General features: G+C 42.7%; 2 protein-coding genes across 3 annotated transcripts in view; one reads left to right on the forward strand and one right to left on the reverse strand.

Annotated features, from left to right (window-relative positions):
- Window positions 1–323: 323 nt before the first annotated feature.
- Window positions 324–15,234, reverse strand: spdl1 (spindle apparatus coiled-coil protein 1). 2 transcript variants are annotated; one of them, XM_079744479.1, is made up of 14 exons: window positions 15,155–15,234; window positions 14,245–14,457; window positions 13,893–14,069; window positions 13,344–13,538; window positions 13,113–13,262; window positions 7,436–7,534; window positions 6,346–6,456; window positions 5,803–5,943; window positions 5,585–5,688; window positions 3,531–3,651; window positions 3,382–3,448; window positions 3,115–3,297; window positions 2,376–2,454; window positions 324–643 (listed from the first exon to the last, which is right to left on the reverse strand). In XM_079744479.1, exons 2-14 carry the CDS (start codon window positions 14,419–14,421, stop codon window positions 478–480), a joined length of 1,770 nt encoding a protein of 589 aa, XP_079600605.1. In that variant the 5' UTR covers window positions 14,422–14,457; window positions 15,155–15,234; the 3' UTR covers window positions 324–477. The 2 variants fall into 2 exon arrangements, with proteins under 2 accessions (XP_079600605.1, XP_079600606.1); XM_079744480.1 differs by having other exon boundaries at window positions 14,245–14,478; window positions 15,155–15,216.
- An 83-nt stretch (window positions 15,235–15,317) lies between these two features.
- uvssa (UV-stimulated scaffold protein A) overlaps window positions 15,318–24,938 on the forward strand; it is a 35,143-nt gene continuing 25,522 nt past the window's right edge. The window contains exons 1-7 of the mRNA XM_079744477.1: window positions 15,318–15,432; window positions 18,273–18,397; window positions 18,518–18,671; window positions 19,058–19,234; window positions 19,465–19,585; window positions 22,074–22,559; window positions 22,751–22,860. Coding sequence (XP_079600603.1) covers window positions 18,288–18,397; window positions 18,518–18,671; window positions 19,058–19,234; window positions 19,465–19,585; window positions 22,074–22,559; window positions 22,751–22,860 — 1,158 coding nt within the window. The 5' untranslated portion in view covers window positions 15,318–15,432; window positions 18,273–18,287. The remainder of the gene's footprint in view (window positions 15,433–18,272; window positions 18,398–18,517; window positions 18,672–19,057; window positions 19,235–19,464; window positions 19,586–22,073; window positions 22,560–22,750; window positions 22,861–24,938) is intronic.

Genomic DNA, 24,938 nt, shown 5'->3' on the forward strand with positions numbered 1-24,938 from the left:
CCGCATATAACGCATCAAGTGTGAATCACCCTCAGGGTCGAATCTCGTGATATATAAATGCAGAGAAAATGCGGAGGACATGTCTGAAAACGGCTTATATAAGAGCAAACAACCCTGTTCCGATTATCCCACATTAATCCCAGCATCAGCTGAGAAGTAAAGAGTATTAAACTCCAATACTAAGGTCCCTTTGGTAGGAATGTAACAGAGAAATAGTGTAAAAGCTTGTGTGATGGAAATATATCCTAGAAAGGTAATCAGTCACATAAGGTCAGGCTTAATCTGAGCCAGGTTTAAAATACAATTTTATTAGAGAACACACATATTGCACAAGATACCCAACTTAAAAAATAAAATTAAAAAGAAAGGAACATAATAAGAAAAAGATAGATGGAAAAGTATTCACAAAAGTTTGGAACACACAAGAGTAAAAGGGTTTCAGTTCTACTGCTGGGAACACTGGTCTTCCGGGCCGTTCTACTGCTGGGAACACTGGTCTTCTGGGCAGTTCTTTGAGCGAACATGGATTATTTCTACTGTGTTCTTCTTTCTTCCGTCTTCGTCCCTCTCAACCCCTCTGGAAAACAGATTTCCCTCATCTTTTTGGATTTTCTTCTCCTCTTTCTCTGCCATCATTGAGGAGCTAAATAAAGTAATACAAAAATGACATATTAATCCAAAAATATATGGAAGGTGTAAAAGGTCCCACAAAACTATTGCTTGAAGTGGATATGGGTGGTCTGGGACTTTGATTATAAACGTGATGAAGATTCAAGAGATTATTTAAAAATACCTCTAAAAGTTATTAGTCATATTTGGACACCAGATATATACAGTTCTTACTTTATACAATAGCTTACCAGGTAGGTTGCCAAGATATGGACCAACATAAGAATATAAATCATGACCTGGGATTGGGTTTGGCGGAGCAATCTTTAGGTTAAAATCACTATAACTACCGGTATTGTATTATCCATTTGTGTCGTTTACAAGAAGACTTATAAATGAGTCTCCTGGCAGCCATTTTGGGGGCCATAAGCAGCCCCGTTACACTCAGCCGATAAATCTTCCCAGGCAGAGTGGAGATTGCTTTAGGTCAAAGCTTTTGCCTAATTGTGATTTGTTTCTTCTTTTATTGCAAGATCGAAGCCAAGACAGACAATATTATCTTAGAGTGTTTGTAGGCCCTGCCATGTGCAGCCATATTCCGCTGGTGGTGGGTCCGAGGTCAGGTTGTTTTCAGTCGAGACAAACACTAGAAAAATATGTGGCTTCTCTTTGCCACTGGGACCATGGACTTCTGCTTTCCAGAACCTCCGCCATTGTGATTATCTGCTAAACCCACTGTTAACAGCTGTTCCTGATCCAGTAGACGAAACCCACCAATTATTCTCCAATTCATTTCCAATCGTCCAAATAGTAAAAGTTCTTAAACTCATGCGTTCATGCCACGTTGAGAGGAATTAAACAATCTTCCAAACAGTCAATGAAATTCAAACCAAATTTGGTAACCATGTGTAGGACCCAACCCGCATTCATAAAATGAATAGTGCACCTTTAATACAGCCAAATTAACCATAGGTCACAAATGCTCTACCCAGTTTTAACCAAACCTACTTTTTGTACTCCGAAACCCATTTTTATAATGAATTGTGTAGATAGAATTTCTCCTGTTATTGCCCACGCCCAATGGCTCATTGGTTTGGTTCGTTGTTGGTTTATGCTCTATATCTATATCCAGCCCTATACCGTCAATGTCTGAGATTATGTCCTGGATCATTCCGGTTGAGGTAAAAACTTTTTTTTTTTAAAGAAAATAATGCATTTTAATTATAATTCATGTTCATGTTTCCCTGGCTCTCTTTGTGACCAAATGTCCAATTAACAAATGTGTATTCTACAGTATGATAGATAATGGATGTATTCTATGATAGATAATGGATGCATTCCATGACAGAGGTGTGTTCAGCTATGGCTATGCTGTGTGCTGCTGTGCGATGTGCACAGCAGCACATTTTTTTTCTTGCATATTCTTATTTTAAGAGTTGGGTTATAATCATTGCCCGGACAACATTGCAACTCAAATGCAGCATTCAGATGTTACGTTTTGGTATTTCATTTGAATCCCGGGAAATAGTTTAAATATGTGATATTCCGCAACTGCTGCAGTTCAGTGTCTGCTCTACCTGGAATACTGCTAGTTCAACTAATTAGTGCATCATTAAACTTATATAATTTCATTAAAAATGTAAGAATATCAATAAATCAAGATAATCTTTGAGTATTTGGTCCCAATCCACTCAAACCCAAGATCCCTGTGCTGTAGAGAGGTTAATGTGATCTGCATTGATGTTTCTTGCCTACATGTTATTTACCTTGGAGCGTTGGGAATCTCAACTGGAGGCATGTCACAGATTCTTGCACACTTGGCTGGGGGGTCCTCTGACTTTCGATCTGGGAGAATAAGTCCAAGGTTACAAAGGTCTTCCTTTATTACTCAAACATCTTTTTTTCCACATGGGCTATTCAAAGAGGAATGCAGAGTAAATTCAATTGAAGCATAAATATGCATCAAAAGTTTCAAAACACATACAAATGTCAGGACATTTTAACAGATTAGGTGCATCTAGATTAATGATTCATCAGTATTTTGATGATTCCTGAACTCTTAAAATTGTAATTAAACCTGTAGTTGTACTACTACTTTGGATCAAATACACACCTCTAACACATACACACATCTAACAACATTTCAAGATACCATTAACAACTTTCTATAATATACCAACAGACATCTACAGAGAGCATTTAATTGGACATCGAGTCCCCCCCTAAAGAAACCTACAAAAGAATATGCAATGTTTACAATGGGAGCTTCAACTAAAATTAGATATCTTGTGTTTGATACCTGGTGTTAGATACCTTGTGCAAACTAGTTACTTTGTGTTAGTTAGCTTGTGCAAACTAGTTACCCTGTGTTAGATACCTTGCATAAACTAGTTACCTTGTGTTAGATACCTTGCATGAACTAGTTACCTTGTGTTAAATACCTTGCGTTAGTTACCTTGTGTAAACTAGTTACCTTGTGTTAGTTACCTTGTGTAAACTAGTTACCTTGTTTAGGCTGCATGTCTGTCTGCCGGAGAATGGCCACGTGTTGGTTCTCCCCAATGAGGGTGGGAGGAGGCTCTAGTTTAGCCGTGTTGTCATTGTTTGAATGCTCATTTGGCTCAATCTTCATAACTCCCACAGGAAGCTTTTCCCGCTTTCGCCTCTGGGTATTATTTTTATTACATTCTAGAACAGAAGAATATGTTTAAATGAGTTTGCTTTGTTTTGGTGAGGATGGCAGTGGGTAGAATCAGATATCCATATACCCACCATTTGGCTCATATTTGTATCGCAGCTCCTCCACACATAGCTGCAGTTTAATCTTGTCACTCCGAGCCTAGAAGGTCAAATTAACATGAAGAGGTTAGCCAATGTCTGTCTTGGTTAGCCAGTCTGTATCTAAACAGAAACCATCCTACCTGCTTCAGCAGCTGTTCTGATGAATATAATTTTCTTTCCAATTCAAGAGCTCTTTGACTCTCTGACAAAGACTTCATCCGTTGGAGGGAAAGCTCATCTCCCAGCCGTTCTGCGTCTCTGCTGTTACGGTGATCGGGAATTCAGATCATTAATCAAAACCCAATATCTAGGCATTCATTATTATATTATTAGACAGAGGGACATATCCATCTATAAAGGGGCTTTGTCTCCACCTTTAAGGAACATTCCTGGGTCAAAGCAGGATACTACTTGGCAACAGATTTATAGAAAGAGAACAAGGCCTGATTGAGCTGTGGGTGGATGTTACTAATCCTTCTTTCGTACGCCATTATTTCAATTGAACCAAAGCGGTGGTAAAGAGTTTGATAACGATTCCTTCCTGCCACTGAGCACTAATGCCCAACTTAAGCTCTTCAAAAACTAAAAAGTCAAGTTTATTGTTGATCGTTTTTGGCCTCTTGTTCTGCGACTGATAGGTGATACGGTTTTGACGGTTTGAATCATTGGAGTCTCAGCTTTCATGTAGTTTGTGTAGATCAAAATGCTAAAAGATCGCTATTGATGTGCATGTGCACAGTTATGAAATACATAACTCTTGTTGCATGCTTCTCATTAGGGGTCCGAGCAGTGAAGCTGCTTGGCCCCTATTGTTTCTGTCACGTTTTTTTCCCCCTCAAATTCTGTAAAAGTCATACTGCAGCCTATACCGTAAGTCGAAAACTCTTGAAATTGTCAGGTATGGTTACCAATAACCCCCTCTACCCATAAACCTAAATTTGTGGTACTGCACCCAAAGGTGGCGCTGTTGTAAAAAATCATGAATTAGGCTTATTTCTTGACTGGGACTCAAAATTCTTTCAGAATATTAATCTCTAGAATCAGACGCATTTATAAAACCAGGTATGGTGTATTGCCATCCACCTATTATTAGGTGGATACCAATACCCCCCACTACTAATAAACCCAAATTGTGGTACTGCACCCAAAGGTGGCGCTATTTAATTTTCTTTATAAACTAGCCTTATTTCTCCTTACGAGATTGACCTGGACTTAAAATTCTTTCATCATATTAATCTCTAAAATCAGATGCATCTTTTTCACCCTCTTCTTCTGCTCTAAAAATGTTTACTTTTCCCACAATTTCATAGAAAAGCCAAACGTCCACAGTCTCAACCCATTTTGCCTATATGACCATTTTGTTATTGTTTAACTACCATACGGCTATCATTAGGTGGTTACCATTAACAGTGCAATTTTTCAGATCTGTACTCTTTTAAGAAAGCCCTTAATTCTCTTGTGAAATGTGTGCTTGGAGTTTTCTTGATGTTGTGTGCTTATCAATCGACATTTTCACCATATGAATGAGGCTTCATGCAGTTCAGGAATGTCAGTGGCTCAACGGGATAATGCACTGGTGTACTGGTGATCCTTAGGTTGAGAGTTTGAATCCTGATTAGAGCACTATGAACAAGCTGAACATGACATTCTGTCATTGCCACTCATTTAAGAAACACAACATTGAACAGCACCTGAAATTCATCAGGCAATCAACATTCTGGCTCATTAGTTTCCAAGAATTGGTCTGCCAAGACACATTATGGCATTAAAGGGAACTTCTTCGTTAACCATTTTTCCTTCATAATGAACTCTGTCATATTAATATTTCTTCCGTTAGTGTTCTTGAAAACAAATGTTTAATTTTCCCAGAATTTCAAAGATTTTTCAGGTATTTGCTTTTAAGAAAGCCCTTAATTCATTTGAGAAATGTTTGCTTGGAGTTTTCTGGATGTTGTATGCTTATCAATAGACATTTTCACCATGTGAATGAGGCTACATTTCAGGTTTGTCAGTGGCTCAATGGGATAATGCCTTGTACTGGTGATCCTTAGTTTAAGAGTTCGAATCCCGATTAGACAATTATGAACATGACATTCGGCCATTAGCACGGTCCCGGGGTATTTTGGAATGAAGACGTTAAACAAAACGATTTCCACTAAATTGGTTGTCATGGTTATTAAGATATATTACTCACACAGAATTGTTGAGCTTCAATTTGAGAAGGTCGGTATAGTAGGTCTCATCTTGGATATCCACGTCTGACCGGGCAGGCACAGATGGCTGAGACTTTAACAGCATCTACACACACACACACACACACACACACACACACACACTGAGGTCACTGAATGTTTGTAACACTAGGCAGCTTTTACCGAGCAGGTAACCAGTCAATGTCATAGAATACGTTACCTCGGATTTCTCCAGTCTCTGGAGTTTAGTGACCAGATTATGGATCTCCTCATTCTTCTCAGTGAGCATGGACTGGAGTCTCTCTAGCTGGGCTGGGTCAGCTCTTGTGCCCTGCAGCTGCATCAGGGTGGCTATCTGGACCTGCACACACATCAGGGTGGCTATCTTAGCACACACACACACACACATCAGGGCGGCTATCTAACCGCACACACACAGACATCAGGGTTGCTATCTGAGCGCACACACACAGACATCAGGGTGGCTATCTGAGCACACACACACAGACATCAGGGTTGCTATCTGAGCGCACACACACAGACATCAGGGTGGCTATCTGAGCACACACACACAGACATCAGGGTGGCTATCTGAGCGCGCACACACACACACACACACACACACACACACACACACACACACCAGGGCGGCTATCTGGACCCCCCCCTCTCTCCAATCGTACCTACAGTAACTGTATCTTCTGTTTGTGCTCACAAAGTTAACCTGCTGGCCTTATATATAATATTTCTACCGTTACTATACCTTCATGTGGTGTAGCTGTTGTTTGCTGAAGCCGTGCTGTTTCTGCAGAGACTGATGCTGGATCTTCATACTGATCAGTCGCTTTTCCATCTCAGCACGTTTGTCCTCCAACTTTATCGGAATAAAGGCAAGCATTCATATTTACATTCATGTACAGGTGCATCTCAATAAATTTGAATATTGTGGAAAAGATAATTAATTGCAATAATTCAACTTAAAAAGTGAAACTCATGTTATATCGATTCATTCCCCCAAAAGTGAAATATTTCAAGCCTTTATTTGTTTTCATTTAGATCATTATGGCTTATTGCTCATGGAAATCAAGTTGCTTGAAGTCCAGTGTGAAGTTTCCACAGTCAGTGATGGTTTGGGGAGCCATGTCATCTTCTGGTGTTGGTCCACTGTGTTTTATCAAGTCCAAAGTAAACTCAGGCTTCTACCAGGACGTTTTACAGCAATTAATGCTTCCTCCTTCTGACAAGATTTAGAGAGATGCTGATTTCATTTTCCAGCAGGACTTGGTACCTGCCCACCACTGCCCAAAGTACCAATACCTGGTTTAGTGACCATAGGATTACTGTGCTTTATTGGCCTGCAGAATCGCCTGACCTGAACCTCATAGATAATGTATGTCTGGGGTTGTCAAGAGGAGGATGAGACCTGAGACCCAACAATGCAGACGAGCTGAGGGCCGCTTTTGAAGCCACTGGGCTCCATACACCTCAGCAGCGCCACAGGCGGGTCGACTCCTCTCTGCATTGAGGAGTGATTCATCCAAAAGGAGCCCAGCCGAGAACTGAACGCATAAACAAGAACATAGCCCTCAGGAGGCCCACATTACTGTATTAAAATTGCACAAGAGAAAAGTTTGCGGTTCGTGCGAGCCACCTTGCCCAAAGAGCGTGAGTAGAATATCCCCTTTGCTTTTGGTGAGAGCGCCATTTAAGAGTAAATTTAATTGAATTTTATCGGTGACTGACCAGGTGGACACTCCATATGTGGATGGTAAACAATGGAGCCAATTCAAAAGATATCCTCAAAAATCTTTACCATGTCAAATACAAAAACACATTATTCAGTAGTTTCTTACTTCAGCGAACAGAGAATTTCCTTTGCTGTTGGGGTCTTGGGCCTCCTGCTGGGCCTGATCCAACTGTACCTGCAGCTCCTGGTTAACCTGACGGGATTTCTGTTAAAGAAAGAAACAGAGACTCATCTTCAGTCATAAGAACAAGCAGCGCTGCAAGCACAATACAACCTTGATGGATGTATGTATGTATGTATGTATGTATGTATGTATGTATGTATGTATGTATGTATGTATGTATGTATGTATGTATGTATGTATGTATGTATGTATCAGTGGCGGCTGGTGGTATTTGACATCCTTGGTTGCCATTGGCCTGCTTGCACTGTTAGTGGCGTATGGTGGTATAAGTATGTGACACTCAAGTTGTTTCAGGGTGTTTTGGTGAACTACAAAATAGCAGGGAGGAATAATTATGTGAATTGATACAAATCCACCAGTGGCAGCATTGTACTTTGAAAACTGGTGGGCAGCATGTCTTGGACTACAAGGGAAGAAGGAAAGGATGTAAAGCCAATTAGTCAAATCAGGCCTACTCTTGATTTGTAAAACTAAATTAAAAAATCTGTGCCTAGCATTGGGCCTATTTTTGCCCTCAATGACTGAAGCTATTGGTTGTAATTTAGCTATGTTTATTTTCAGCTACAATTGTTTTAAGAAAAATGAAGAAACAAGACCAAAAGTGATGCCATTTAAAATGCATCATGCTCTGAATCATTCACTATGATTCAGAGCATCATAGGGGCTGAGGAGGGCTGTCAATCAAATATCGCTCTTCAGAAATGGTCAATCACAGGAGAGCCCGCCCTGCAGTGGCGTGCACAGGTAGACCGAAGGTGGTGCTATAGCACCTGCCCTTTGCCCCCTGGCCCAATCAAGTGCCCTTTTTAAAAATAAAAAAAAATTGTGTTTTTTTTTTTTTAAAGGTCCCATGGCATTCCACCAGGTGTGGTGTGATTAGCCGCTACAAGCCGTTTTGGAAATCTGCCCCTTATGACATCACAAGTGGGCGTGTCCACCTAGATGTGTGACGGATAGATGAGCGACATTTGCTACAGTCCACTGGGTAGGCTAGTAGACTGATCTTTCCACCTAAAAATGTCATTCCAGAAACAATGGTTTTATGGGAATGTGTGGCTGGAATACTCTCCCACTGCTAATTCAATCCACTGTTTTAGTTGTCGGCTTTTCCTTTCTGAAGAAAAGTATAAAAACAGAACAGTGTGGACAACTGATGGCATAAGAAAGTGGAACACTCCATCACAGAGATGCACATGACAAGCATGGTTAGATGGACCAATTTCCAAATAAAGGCCCTCCAGTCTGCATTTGATGTTTCAGATGTAAAAGGGGGTGGAAGTTAGAGAGCGAGAGATGCAGACAAATAGAGAAATCCTGACAAGATTAATTGATCTTACAGTATATCTTGCACGTCAGGGACAAGCATTCCGAGGTCATGATGAGAGCGAGTCCAGTAACAACTTGGAAACTTCCTTGAACTGGTGGATGTGTTTTCCCGGTATGACAGTGTGCTGAATGTACATATGGAAAAAGTTGCCAAAGTTAAAGTCTCCAAGACAAGGCCCCAGGTGTCGCTGCTTTTAAACAGAAGCCAAATGACATAATTGCAGCACTTGGTACTTACATCAGGAGGGAGATACAAAGTGAAATAAAAGAGGCTGAACTGTACTCCATCCTACTAAATGAAACCTCTGATGTTTCACACAAAGAACAAGTGTCATTTGTAGTGCGATATTTTCATCATATGCAAATAAAAAGGAGAGAATCATTGTGGTCTGCAATGTACAACTACAGGCCAGGAGCTGGAGAAAACTGTGTTCTCACTTCTGCAGAAGAACGGCCTAAGAGCTGAAGAATATGTATAGCCAAGGATATGATGGAGCAGCCAATATGAGTGGTATGTATAAAGGTCTTCAAGCCAGAATACGTGCACACAATGAGAAGGCCCTCTATGTGCACTGCAAGGCACACTTTCTCAATCTGGTCCTACTGGAATCGTCAAAGTCCAACAAGCATTTTGTGACATTTTTCAACCTTGTGGAGAAATTGTATGCCTTTTGCACAGGCTCCCCAAAGCACCATGCTGCCTTGTTGAAATGGCAGCAGTCTCTGTATCCTGGACAGCGTGTTATGGAGCTCCAGCAGCTTTCAGATACTCGATGGGCTTGCAGGGAGAAAGCACTGAAGGCCCTTCAGAGAAATCTGAAAGCTAATTTGAAGCTCCTTGATGACATCAGTGACATCGACCCACCTAACCTGGCCAGAGGAGATGCCCAGATGTACAGAAATGCCACCAACTTCATGTTTATTTTCTGCCTGGAAATCGCCACCCTAGTGGCATCAGATTCTCTGCAGGAAGAACACTTGCACCACTCCACTACCTACAAGGTTATTGATGGTGTGCTTCACACATTGCAAACCATGAGGTCTGAGGAGAAGTTTGGGGAAATATTTGGATGTGCATCAGAGAAGGCAGAGAGTCTCAACATCCCAGTACCTACTGTAGTGCCTGGTCAGGAGAGGAAAAGGAAAGTGCCAGTGCGTTTACAACAAAGCCCAACAGTGTCTCAAGTAGGTGCTCAGTTTGAGTCTGTGGAGTTATACTTCAGGAGTAGTGTTTTTTACCTTTCTGGATACTATGACTGAGGAGCTAAACAGGAGATTCATTGGAAGTCCCACTGCTAGAATCATTCAGTCCTTCCACCCCTTAACGGTACATGCCAACTGGGTAAGGAGCCAAACACAGAAGCCAAGGAAGCTGTCCACATCCACTGTAATTTCTATGGAGAAGACAAGGACCAGCTGAAGACAGAACTAAAAGGTGTTCCACTCCAGCTTTCCTGCAAAAGACCTCAAAGAAATCTTTGCCATACTGAGGGAAAACAGTGGCCAGCTCATCTTTCCTGCCTTGGTGAAGATGATAAAAATCTATGCAACATTGCCAGTGACAACTGCTTCTGTGGAGAGATCATTTTCAAAGCTGAAAATGATCAAAACTAAACTAAGAAGTCTGTGTGGAGAAGAACGGCTCTCTGACCTTCTTCTGCTTGCTATAGAAAAAGATATCAAGATCAATCATAGTGAGGTCATCAACATCTTTAAAGACATGGCACCGAGGAGGATGCTGCTTTTGAGAGTGGTAATGATCAGTCTCCACTTCAAAATGACACTTTAAAAAAAGATTCTCACACTGCTATAATAAGGCAGCCGGCAGTTCCACATGCTGCATGTTTCATTCCCATGTGTTCTAATGTGCTTTTGTGTATGCTGCCTTTAGCTCGAGACCCTCGGCTCCACCTCTGTGCACACCTGGAGTCCTGTCGCTGTCGCCTGCTGCCCGGTATCCCTGTCCCGTCAACTGTTTAGCAGCTCTTTTGTTATTGTTCCCACTTTTCTCCTGGTTCTGTGTTGCTAGGGAGGATTAGAACATGTACTTTTCTTTAATTTAGAAGGTTGTCTTTTGTTTCTAGTCAGAGATAGCCTAAGTTTTGTTTGTTGTTTTTGCCTGTGGATCTCCCTGAAGACAAGCACTTGAGTTTGGCAATAAACACCCTTAACTTGGACTACATGACTCCTACTGTTTAACATGGTACTATGTTATTCCCATTACCCCTAGCCCATTTAGGGGACGTAACACCGCACAAAGTGCCCTTATTTTTCACTGAGCACCTGCCCCCCGAAATGCCTGTGCACGCCACTGCCCCCTTGGTTCCCTCCCCCATAGTGCCAAAATTAAATCGAGCGAGAGCAGAATATGATTCGCGAGAGGCTGTTAGGCGCGAAAGTTATTCCCCCCTCTCGCTTGCAACAAAGCAATGCTCTCGAGGAGCGGTTTCCCTCGCTCGGGGAGCAGCGCTCTGAGTTCGTGCGCGCGCAGAGATAATTTGCGCCCTCACAGTTAATATCTACGTGTGTGAAATAATATAATACGCCTGAATGCATGTTTTATCACATTAGTGCTTTATTGCACTAATGTGTCGCCATAGTTAAGCCAATTAAGATTGAGGGACTTCATTTATAGATCAAGTCAACCCTCCTCGAGGGCTCCGCAGCTCGGCCGCGGGCAGCCTGGTCGCGGGCTCCACAGGCCGGCCGAGGGTAGCCCTGACCGTCCGAGGGTAGCCCTGACCGGCCGCGGGCTCCGCCGACCGGCCACGGGAAGCCATGCCCGGCTTCGGGCTACGGAAACGTCAATATAAGCGAAAGGAGCCGCACTGTACCGCAACGAACAGCAGCGCACCGCTCGGTGGAAACGAGGCATTCGACTGAGCGGGTTCGTTGGTTCTTGTAGCATAGACTTGAGGGGATAACCCCTCCCTCCTGGCTGCTCCACAGCCAGGACTCCTGCTTATTGGATCATAGCGCAACCAGGGCTTTAGCCTATTCGTGAATAGACGTAGGAGGGATCCAGATCCCTTAGCTAGTCACACCCACCCAGAAGAGGACTTTCCTCCTCTCTCCCATTGAACGTATGTATGTCATATATACACCATAGCTAACTCGAGTGCTGCTTGACTAGACCGCGACCTTCGACCGTGCCATTGATGGGCTTTGAGTTGGTGTCTCTGGTTCCACTCTTGCAAGAGGTACAATGTTTTGGGGTGTTTTCCCTCATACTATTTGTCCACCTCTGCCCCTCCTTCGTCCCCAAGGGGTCCATTATCCATTTCCTCTCATCACCGTTACACAGCTGGATTCTCCTCACAAACCGATCCCCCTGAATAACCTACGACCCTCGTGACTATTGAGGGGCCATGGATGATCATCTTCTACAGCTTAACCCTGACGGAGGTCCTCTGATTGGCAACAACTCCTGGATTTTAAGACATTGTGCCATGCCACATACCCAACTATATATGTATATAACTATTTATCTATCTATCTATCCATTTATATATAACTATATATAGTTATAACTAGGGATCGACCGATATAGATTTTTTAAGGGCCGATACCGATTGTTTTTTTCCCCATCAGCCCTAGCCGATAACCGATACGCCGATATGATTTTCTTGAGCCGATATTTGGAGCCAATAATACCCTGGAAATCCAGAGTTCTCGCGAGAGCACAATTTGAATTTGCTCAGCGAGTCACTCTGGGAACAAGCAATATACTTGTGTATATTCTGGGCCTCCCCTGGCCCAGAACATTAATCAATCACATCGATGTATCAATATAGGCGAGCCAAAAGCGTTGCTTTTGACCGGATACGGCAAGAGTCTTATCTATTGGTTAGCTCCACTGGTCTGGATACGTCACCCCTCGTATTCTTCTGATTGGTCGTAGTGTTATCCAATGTGTGTTATCCAGTGATATTTTCAAATGCATGCTTGGTGCCGCCCCTCGAGTTGGCCCATTTTCATTACTCGTTGCCAGACCCTACAGCTTTCTAGATGTGGGTCTGGATTCCAGGCTAAGCCTCCCTCAACTTACATCATAAAAATGACACAATGATGATAACAAATGTTACAATGTCTCAATTTAAAAAAATGAACGTTTATTCTTGTCTGTAAATCACGGCGAAGAAAAAAATAAAATGAATAAATAAATAAATGGGCTGATATTGAGAAAAATATCGGCCGATAATATTGGCCGGCCGATATATCGCTCGATCACTAGTTATAACTATCTATATCCATCCACCCATAATCTGCTTACCCCCAGTGCGTTGAACCAGGAAACAGCCTCCTTCTCCCTCTCTTCCTTCTCCTCTGTGATCTGCAGGAGCTGACGCTTCAGACTCCCGTTGGTCAGGTCCAGCTGCTGCTCTTTGTATTGGGCTTCCTGTAGCGACACGGCCAGTTCGGCCTGGGAATACACAAAGGAAACGGTCTTTACCAACATAACTAACGACTCTCTTCTCAGACAGGACACGGTTCTTCAGGCTACCTTTATGCTCTCCAGCTCCATTCTGCTCAGATGCATCTCCGTGAGCTCAGAGGAGATGGTGTCAAGCTTCTGCTCGTTCAGGGACCGTAGCTCGTCCAGCTTGAGGTTGAGGGTTTCCGTCATGACCTCCAGTTTATGTTTCAGCTGTTTCTCTTTTAACTGAGCTTCTCCTAGATCAGCCTGCAGGTTTATGATCTGTATGGAGTCATATCAAGTAAGGATGAGGTCTCTCAAATAACACAAAAAATTATAATACCATTCATAAATTGAGGGCATTTAGCAGACGCTTTTAACCAGACTTCATCCACACACCGACGGCATGAACCATGGTAACCCTAACCCTAACCCTGACCCATGCAGGACGGAGCCGTTAGGGGTAGGTGTCTTTCGCCGAGGGCCACCGTGACACTCCGCTAGGATGAGCCAGGGATCGAACTAGGAACCGTCTGGTTACAAGCCAACTACCTCCTGAGCTAAGCCCATACAATTACAATACTGAGTCTCTCCTATCTTGAGTGTCCATTATTGGTGAACAACGAGAGCACGTACCTGATTTTTCAGAACGTGGACCTCCGTGTTATGAGCCTGTGTTAAACGTTCTTCTTGATGGTGAAGGTGTTGGGTGTGCTGGTCGTTTGAAGAGTCGTATTCAGACTTGAGCGATTCGAGCATTTGAACCCTCAGCTCTACCTCCCTCTTAAGAGAAAACTTGTCTTGCTCCAGTATCTGAGAGTACAAATTGCAAAGTGGTCATTCAATTATATTCTGACCTTTTTGCTTTCTGACAAGAATTAGGTTATTTGGGATGACTTGCTGGGTATTTCTTGGTTCAAAGCCATGACATTAACTATATTTTATATCATCAATACTGTGCATACAACAATGTTAATCTTTTGCACACCTCTATAGTGTTGGTCATCTCCACCCTCTGCTCTTCCAGTTGGGTCTGCAGCTCCACTTGCTGGTTCAGAAGGTCCAGGCCCGCGTGAGCCGCCTGCTGGACCTGTTCCTCGCTCTCCTTCAGGCGGCTCCTCAACCTCTGCATCTCCTCCTCCGGGGCCTCCAGTGCTCCGGACATCTCGATTTGTTCTCTTGGTTACACTCAATTCGGCAGCTGAAGTCAGAAAAGATTCAACTAAAAATATACAAATAAATAATGTTCCAAACAGTGTTTTCCAGAGGCAGCGTCATTTATCATTTCCAAGTGTTCTCCTGGCTTTCTAGGCCTCTCTCTAGGGTGTTCTCAATGACACCTCTCCCCAACTCAGGATTTCGTTTATCATGGTTGTTGTGCATTGGTACTTTGCCGTCGTTGGGCTACATTTAATAGTTAAACAAATTACAATTATGATGTGTTATGCCACACAGTGCATACTAGCAATAACTGCTGCAACAAAAGCATTTGTGTAATAGTGATCAGCTCGTTATAGCAACAGGCTGTAATGTCTTCTATTAGGCAATGCGACCTCACTTTCGTGGCCCTAATGTAGGCCTGTCGCTTTGTAAACCTTTACATGTTGATACTTTTATTTATTAAAAGCCTGCTTAATACTTGCCGTTTTGCTTTCGAGTAAGTTGTGAAGCAGGTAGGTGCAATGGTTAAATTAATCTTAAGAACAGTATCGTGGAAAAAATAAGTTATTGCAGTGGTTAAATTAATCTGTTTAACGTCCACACAGAGAAAGGATTTAACAGTTAATAGTCAACAGCGCGAGCTTAAGGCGACAGGGTTCGGAACTAGAATATGCAAACGTAAATTATCACAATTCAATAACATCTCAACTCAAAGTAAGACGTAAGTACTGACTTACTTTTTTAAGCAGATCAACAAAGTACATTTGAAACTTCTTCCTTAGCCTCAGTTTAGCGCTTCACCAATTTTGAATCAAAGAATCTCCCACGCTGAGCATCGCGAGAACTGCGCCTGGCGATACCAAGGTTGGGCGTGATTGGTCAGCTCTGCGCAGGCGCAGTCAAGCTTCGAACCATAAAACAGTAGTAGATCTTTATGAAAGCATAAAGAACCCTATATTTCTTGAATTAAGAGAACAATTGATTTTTCTCGAAAAACATTACCAAAACGGAACAGGTAAATAACATTTCCCTTCCTTATTTTAGCGTCTCACCTATAATATAGATGCATGGTTGTCTATTAAATAGGTGTTTACATCTGTAGCTAAACACTGAAGCCGAATCAATAAACAGCTTGCACTATTCCTGTTTTAGATTGGAAATGGAAAATCATTTTATGAGCGAAATATAGTTATGATAAGTACAGTTGCATTTTCGGAAACACTGTTTTTATGGGGCGTATTTTCTTTAATCATTACGGTCCTCTGAGGGTGGTAGGGTTAGGATTAGGGTTAGGGTAGACCCTTCACTTCAAGGCTCATGGGTTAGGGTTAGGGTAGAATCTTCACTTGTTTGGAAATGTTATTGTTGTTGGGAGGATAACCCCTTGAGATGAAACATCTCGTTTTCGAGGGGGTCCTCCAGACATAGGACAGAGACAATACAAACATTTACATTCATACTAGCTCAAACTCTTCCTCATCCCGCCTCACCCGCCCGCCCACCCCACATGTAAACAAGAAATAAACAAAAAAACAATATATTGCAGTATAAAGAGGCATGACAACATTTAGCCCATATATATATATATATATACACAGATGTATACACAGATGTATGCATAATATACACACACCTACACCCATACTTGCATATACACATAAATAATAATAGTAATAAAATAAATAAATAAGTCCATTCACACATGAGTAAAGCATTTACAGCAACAGTTTGCTTGCAAGTAGGTAAGAAGTGATGTTTTGAGTGAATGCAAAGAAGTGATAGATCTTAAAGATCCAGGCAGGCTATTCCAATCTGAAGGGACTTTAAATTTAAAGGTACGTCGTCCACTCTCTTTGGAGATGTTTGGCACAGTGAAGGAGGGATATTCAGTGTGTCTCAATCTATAGCTGGGTTTATATGGAATTAAATATTCCTTTAGGTAAGAAGGATAATCAGAGTTTACGCATTTAAAGATAACCTGGTACCAATGAAACTGTCTTCTGGCTTTTGGTGATAATACGTTCAGTGAGTCATACATTACACGGTGAGTGGTGAGTAGTAAAAGGACATCTCAGCACAAATATATACACATATATATATATATATACTTCATGGCACATGGGTTAGGGTTAGGGTAGACGCTTCACTTCATGGCTCATGGGTTAAGGTTAGGGGTTAGGTGTAGGGTTAGGGTTGGGGTAGACGCTTCACTTCATGGCTCATGGGTTAAGGTTAGGGGTTAGGTTTAGGGTTAGGGTTGGGGTAGACGCTTCACTTCATGGCTCATGGGTTAGGGTTAGGGTAGCAGTTCACTTCAGGGCTTAAGGGTTAGGGTTAGGGTAGACTCTTCACTTCATGGCTCATGGGTTAGGGTTAGGGTAGACTCTTTACTTCATGGCTCATGGGTTAGGGTTAGGGTAGACTCTTTACTTCATGGCTCATGGGTAAGGGTTAGGTTTAGGGTTAGGGTAGACTCTTTGCTTCATGGCTCATGGGTTAGGGTTAGGGTTGGGGTTGGGGTACACCCTTCACTTCATGGCTCATGGGTTAGGGTTAGGGGTAAGGGTAGACCCTTCCCTTCATGGATCATGGGTTAGGGTTAGGGTAAGACTCTTCACTTCATGGCTCATGGGTTAGGATTAGGGGTTAGAGTTAGGGTACACCCTTCACTTCATGGCTCATGGGTAAGGGTTAGGGTTAGGGTTAGTGTAGACTCTTCACTTCATGGCTCATGGGTTAGGGTTAGGGTTAGGGGTTAGAGTTAGGGTACACCCTTCACTTCATGGCTCATGGGTAAGGGTTAGGGTTAGGGTTAGTGTAGACTCTTCACTTCATGGGTTAGAGTTAGGGGTAAGGATAGACCCTTCACTTCATGGATCATGGGTTAGGGTTAGTGTAAGACTCTTCACTTCATGGCTCATGGGTTAGGGTTAGGGTAGACCCTTCACTTCATGGCTCATGGGTTTGGGTTAGGGTAGACTCTTCACTTCATGGGTTAGGGTTAGGGTAGACTCTTCACTTCATGGCTCATGGGTTAGGGTTAGGGTTAGGGTAGCGGTTCACTTTATGGCTCATGGGTTAGGGTTAGGGTAGACTCTTCACTTCATGGGTTAGGGTTAGGGTAGACACTTCACTTCATGGCTCATGGGTTAGGGTAAGGGTAGACTCTTCACTTCATGGATGATGGGTTAGGGTAGACTCTTCACTTCATGGGTTAGGGTTAGGGTAGACTCTTCACTTCATGGCTCATGGGTTAGGGTTAGGGTTAGGGTAGCGGTTCACTTTATGGCTCATGGGTTAGGGTTAGGGATAAGGGGTTAGGGGTTAGGGTACACCCTTCACTTCATGGCTCATGGGTTAGAGTTAGGGATTAGGGTAGACCCTTTACTTCATGGATCATGGGTTAGGGTTAGGGTAAGACTCTTCACTTCTTGCTCATGGGTTAGGGTTAGGGATTAGGGTAGACCCTTCCCTTCATGGCTACTGTCGAGTAAATCAGTGCTTCAGGCAAACACGACCTGCTTCCATCCTGCTGTATGTTTATATTATAAAACAAACTCAACAATAGAGTGGTGGTATAAATCTATCTCTTCTTTATTTTTGTCTTTTGACTTCCTTTTGGAGCCTTTCATAATGAAGCACATTCTCGGGAGAGTGAATACACTGCTGTCAACAACCACGTCCAAATCTTTATATTTTATATTTATGTTTTTTTTTGTTGTAGGATAAATATTAACATTCCAATTTCTTCCTTTGGAGTGGCCCACTGCTGATCTATTGGTTCGGTGATCTAAACAGGGGTTCATAAGTTAAACCTCTATTACCTGTATGTTGGATATGACACCATATCCACAGGGTTAAATCACCGTAATGGACCTGGCACAACGGGACAAGCTCTCAGAGCTGGTGGAGGAGCTCACCACATCTGGACAGCAGCAGCTCAACCAGGAGAAGATTAAGGAAATCAAGAAGATCTGCAGGTACATTTGTGTGTCCAAAGAAAATCTGTTGAATATCATATCCCTAACCAAAAAATGACTAATGAGTGTTTTTTTTTTCTTGTTGCTTTGTTGGTGTTCCTCTCAAATCCCACGGTCCAGACTATCTAATGACTATGTAGATCATGTATACGACTCTGTGATGGCACAACTTGATAAAGAACATGCAGAAATCCGACTTTCAGCCTTCCAGATAGCCAGTGAACTCTTTTCCAGGTCACACCAATTCAGAATTCGTCTTGTGGATAACTTTCAGGTACCAACGTTGTTTCTAATAACCACGCCTATTTTAAAATAGTCAGAGTTTCCTGATTAGACTTTGGTTAACCTACATATCCTTTATTCCCATTACACTTTGTACTGTAATAGTAGGGCCATAAAAATCACTGATGACTACCCTAAACTTACACAAAAAGTTAATGATGCATGTTTTTTTATTTAAAACTCTGACTTCTTTAGTTATTGTGAATATATATAAATATAGAAAATAAAGCCAGTACTGAACAGATGTAATCCTTAAAATAAACAACTTGTTTTTATCGTCCCACGTCCCATTATGGTGTTGCTGCCCATCTGTAGACAACAGGATGTGTCATTGATTAGAAGTCTTTATTCACCTGATGACCTTTCTTCTCTTTTTAGGAGTTTTTAGAATTAACTGTGGAGACTGACTCGGATCAACCTCTCCCGCCACCAAAAGAGGTGGCCAAGAAACTTAAGATATCTGCTATCAAAACCATCCAATCCTGGCAAGCTCAATATGGAACCGCCTACAAGAAGCTGGCCCTGGGATACCACTTCATGAAACAAGTCAAGAATGTGAGACAGGAATTGTGGGGAAAGCTTTTAACCCTAACCCTAACCCTAACCACTAACCCTAACCCTAATCTTTGTTTTTTCAGTTTTCTTTGTAGTACTTAATTAATTTTTAAGGTGAAAGTTGGTTTTGTCGCATTGTGTTCCGTCCATAAACACTACTCAATATCTATTGCGAAGTGTCAACATTCATGCTGTTATGACATATTGAAGCATTCTTCTGTCTCTATTAGGTTGACTTTAATGATGTTCAGGCCAGGACTGTAGCAGAGAGGAGCCGAGAAAATGAGAGACAGAGGAGGATGGAAAGGATCTACAGAGATAGGGTGGAGACCGCTGCTAAAGAGATGGAAGGTGAATTCTACATATTTCAGTTTTACTTACCAATACCAATACTAGTTTTCCTTTGGGAATATGATGACCCCTTTGTAAATCTTAAAAGGATACTTCAATATCTATAAATTGGCATTGCCTCTCTTACCCAGATTCAGAAAAGTTGTTTAATTCAAAATTCATCATTCTGCATGAAGAAGGGGAGTTTGGCCTTTGATTTGAGTCACTTCCATTGACTTTCAGAGTTAAAGTAATACGGCTTGTGTCAATGTGAGGAGAATACCTTTTGAATTATTTAAACAACACACAGATACTTTGGCACTATTTATGGCACTGTGATTATGAGGCTATATGTGATGTATAATCACATGTAGACAGTATTGTGACAAGCTGCAGCTGGCTGGTAGTGAGTGGTTAGCTGTTAGTGGTTAGCTGTGAGCTGTGCATCACAGGGGGCCTATGTATGCTTTAATATAGATATTAGTAGGCCCCAAACACAGTATTTGAAGACGTTCCCGAAATTCAGCCGTGGTGCAGAATTACAGCCACGCGCTGTTTCAGTGTCTGTAGCTTTAATGCAAATGAGGAGGAGAGAGGCGGGTCAAGGAGGAGGGTGGGGCTGTGGCCCTGAGCAGCTTGCAGCCATGGTACCATGCGCTCTGTTTACAGTGGGTGTATCGCAATGGCGAGGCGTGCATAGCCTTTAGCCGTGTTCTGTAAATATTCAAGAACACACAGGAGTCCTGGAGCTCTATTTCTAAATAATAGCATATTATACATAGATATCTATATCATATAACATATATTATCACAGCCAAAAGCTGGGTGAACCCCCAGATGATATTATGAAACTCTGGTCCTTCCACGTCCACATCAATCGGAAGTAGACTGAACCACGACATGGAGGAGAAAGGGATTGTTGCCTGCGATTGTTGACCGCGGTTGTCTCCTGCCGGAGCCTCGCTGCCAAGGGACCACCGCCTCGGCAGCGGTCAGCGCTTAGGCACCACCGCCTCCTGCAGCGCCGAGGCGGTGGTCCCTCGGCAGCGGGAAGCGGGACTCAAGCGGGAGACATTCGCGGCCAACAATCCCTTTCTCCTCCATGTTGTGGTTCATGTACTTCAGGGAGTCAAAGCCAAAGTTCCTTTACCTCAATTCATTCTCAACCATGGCTGAGATAACCCCCACTACGAGTCTCGTTGTGGAAATACCAGAGACGAGAGTCCGATGTGTTATGCGCCATAACACCAACAGCAGAACGGTTATCCAAATAACAACGAAGTGTACAACACTTGCGTTACAGTCCTGGAGCTCTGTATCTAAATAATATCATATAATACATAGATATCTATATCATATAATACATATTATCACGGCCAAAAGCTGTGTGCGCCTCCAGACGATATTATGAATCACAAACAACTTCGTCGGGTTCTCCGACGTCTCTGGTTCTTCCACTTCCACATCAATCTGAAGTAGACTGAACCGCGCGCTGCCTGCTGCCGGCTGCCCGCTGCCGGGCGGTGGTGCTTCACAGCGGTGGTGCCTGCGGCAACCGGCGGCAGACAGCATGTCGCAGTTCATACTTCAGGGAGTCAAAGCTAAGCTTTTCTTTTCCCCAGTGCCTTCTCAACCATGGCTGAGATAACCCCAACTAAAGTCTCATTGTGGAAATACAAGAGACGTCAAAGAACCGACGTGTTATAAGCCATAACACCAACAGCAAACACTTGCGTTACAGTGTGTGTAATCACAGACACACACGTGGCGCTCGCACGGTCATGTCTCATTGGCGGGCCAAATTCTCTGGGCAGGAAAGGCAGCGAAAGGGGAGGAGCTTAGATCCTTTATGACGACATATGGGACCACATTCCAAATCAGCGCGCTTGAGCCTCCGTTTTTTCAAAGGCGAGCAGAACACCTAGTGCTCGTTTTACACCAAACGCAAGTTTTAGCCACTGGGGGACCGTAGGCAGGCTAGGGGAACTCATATTTATGTTAGAAAACCTCATAAAGTGAGATTTTCATGCCATGAGACCTAACATACATAGTGCTGAAAATAATGCAGAATTATATGTGGTACAATGTTGAATTTGGAATAAAATCAACTTGTCTGAAACTGGATAGGCAAACGCCAATTTACAAGTGTCACTTTAATGTTAGATAGACATCCTTACCATACAGAGCAGGTGGAACCCAGTGCCATGAAACACCTACTTGCAAGCACACCTCTTACTGACAATTGTTAGGAAAAGGTGTTTTCAGACAGTATTTCTAGAACTACAGACCTTTTCTGACAGCCAATGAGAATGGTATCTACAGTTTGTTGGAGACTCTGCATGGCTGAGCTTGCTCTATTCATCAGATGTTCAAGACAAGTCACAGATTGATGCAGTAAGAATGAGCGGAGGAGGCTGAGACTAGCTCCCTAAGAGAGTTCCTGTTTGAACGCCATTGAGACACAGCTGCCCAATATAACAGAGTCCAATCCTTCTTCTGTGATCTTCAGAGTCCCACCAGGAAATTGAGACGACTGTAACGGAGATGAAGTCGTGTCTGGAGTTGCTGCTCCCTGACGAGTTCGGCCTCTCGGACCAAACGGCTCCAGGCCCTGACAGCCGGACCCTGGGAGACACAGCCTCGGGGGGCCGGGGGCCGGCCAGCAGACGGCGGTCTGAGGAGGACCGGCCTGGGTCCAGCCTCACAGCGGAGGAAGCACTAGGGAAGGAGAAGAATGGAGGAAACAATGAAAGGAGACAAGAGGAAGATGAGAAGAAATGTCTGGACACTAGGATGGAAGAAAAACCTTCACTAGAGACATTTGAGACGGTGGAAGTGGAAGGAAGAGAGGAGCTAAGAACGAAACAAGAGGAAAAGGAGGTTGACAGAGATGAGGAGGAGACTGAGATGAATAATGTTTCTTATGAGGATGTTTTCATTAGAAACTCTGGTCTCATCTCTCATTCGTACACTCTGAACATCAATGTAGAGTCTGGTGTGTATCATGTATTATAATATAATATAATCACAATTGTATTATTAATTGGGATTAGAATTATATTCTAATCACAATTCATCTTTCCAAATACATTTGTGATTACACCTAATGCATTAATATGAATACAATTTGACAATTTGATATAGATCTTACGATGCATTATAGTGTTCTCTCCTTCCCCCTCTTAGACGTCCAGGTTAAAGAGACAGACGATAACGAGGCTGTGGTTTCCACATTAATTGAACTCCATCGCTTGATCACCACGAAACACCTGCCAGCCGTACAGAGCTGGGTACAAGTTAGTACACACTCCTATTCACTCACTCACTCACTCACTCACTCACTCACTCACTGTCTGTAGCTTTGTAACAGTCTATATAACTATACTGTCTGTGTAACTATGTTACTGTCCCTCTTCCTACTGTCGGTGTAACCATGATACTGTCTCTCTAACTACTGTCTGTGTAACCATGTGACTGTCTCTCTTACTACTGTCGGTGTAACCATGTTACTGTCTCTCTAACTACTGTCTGTGTAACCATGTGACTGTCTCTCTTACTACTGTCGGTGTAACCATGTTACTGTCTCTCTAACTACTGTCTGTGTAACCATGTGACTGTCTCTCTTACTACTGTCGGTGTAACTATGTTACTGTCCCTCTTCCTACTGTCGGTGTAACCATGATACTGTCTCTCTAACTACTGTCTGTGTAACCATGTGACTGTCTCTCTTACTACTGTCGGTGTAACCATGTTACTGTCTCTCTAACTACTGTCTGTGTAACCATGTGACTGTCTCTCTTACTACTGTCGGTGTAACCATGTTACTGTCTCTCTAACTACTGTCTGTGTAACCATGTTACTGTCCCTCTTACTACTGTCTGTGTAACTATGTGACTGTCTCTCTTACTACTGTCTGTGTAACCACGTTTCTGTCTCTTACTCCTGTCTCTGTAACCATGTTACTGTCTCTCTTACTACTGTCTGTGTTACCATGTTTCTGTCTCTCTTACTCCTGTCTCTGTAACCATGTTACTGTCCCTCTTACTACTGTCGGTGTAACCATGTGACTGTCTCTCTTACTACTGTCTGTGTAACTATGTTACTGTCCCTCTTACTACTGTCGGTGTAACCATGTTACTGTCTCTCTTCCTACTGTCTGTGTAACCATGTGACTGTCTCTCTAACTACTGTCTGTGTAACCATGTTACTGTCCCTCTTACTACTGTCGGTGTAACCATGTTACTGTCTCTCTAACTACTGTCTGTGTAACCATGTAACTATGTTTCTGTCTCTCTAACTACTGTCTGTGTAACCATGTTACTGTCTCTCTTAATCCTGTCTCTGTAACCATGTCACCGTCTCTCTTCCTACTGTCTGTGTGACCATGTGACTGTCTCTCTTCCTACTGTCTGTGTAACCATGTGACCGTCTCTTCCTTCTGTCTGTGTAACCATGTTACTATGTTTCTGTCTCTCTTCCTACTGTATGTGTAACCATGTTTCTATGTTTCTGTCTCCCTTACTATTGTCTGTATCCATGTTACTGTCTCTCTTACCTCTCTGTGTAACCATGTTACTGTCTCTCTTACTACTGTCTGTGTAACCATGTGACTGTCTCTTTTCATACTGTCTGTGTGACCATATTTCTATGTTTCTGTCTCTCTTACCACTGTCTGTTACCATGTGACTGTCTCTCTTACTACTATCTGTGTAACCACGTTTCTGTCTCTTACTCCTGTCTCTGTAGCCATGTTACTGTCTCTCTTACTACTGTCTGTGTTACCATGTTTCTGTCTCTCTTACTCCTGTCTCTGTAACCATGTTACTGTCTCTCTTACTAATGTCTGTGTTACCATGTTTCTGTCTCTCTTACTACTATCTGTGTAACCATGTTACTGTCTCTCTTAGTCCTGTCTCTGTAACCATATTACTGTCTCTTACTACTGTCTGTGTAACCATGTGACTGTCTCTCTTCCTACTGTCTGTGTAACCATGTGACTGTCTCTCTTACTACTGTCTGTATAGCCATGTGACTGTCTCTCTTCCTACAGTCTGTGTAACCATGTTACTATGTGACTGTCTCTCTCCCTACTGTCTGTGTGACCATGTTACTATGTTTCTGTCTCTCTTACTACTGTCTGTGTAACCATGTTACTGTCTCTCTTAGTCATGTCTCTGTAACCATGTCACTGTCGCTTCCTACTGTCTGTGCAACCATGTGACTGTCTCTCTTACTACTATCTGTGTAACCATGTTGCTATATTTCTGTCTCTCTTCCTGCTGTCTGTGTTACCATGTGACCGTCTCTTCCTACTGTCTGTGTAACCATGTTACTATGTTTCTGTCTCTCTTCCTACTGTCTATGTAACCATGCA

The sequence above is a fragment of the Pollachius pollachius genome (genome assembly GCF_949987615.1).
Source record: "Pollachius pollachius genome assembly, chromosome: 10".
NCBI lineage: Eukaryota > Metazoa > Chordata > Actinopteri > Gadiformes > Gadidae > Pollachius > Pollachius pollachius.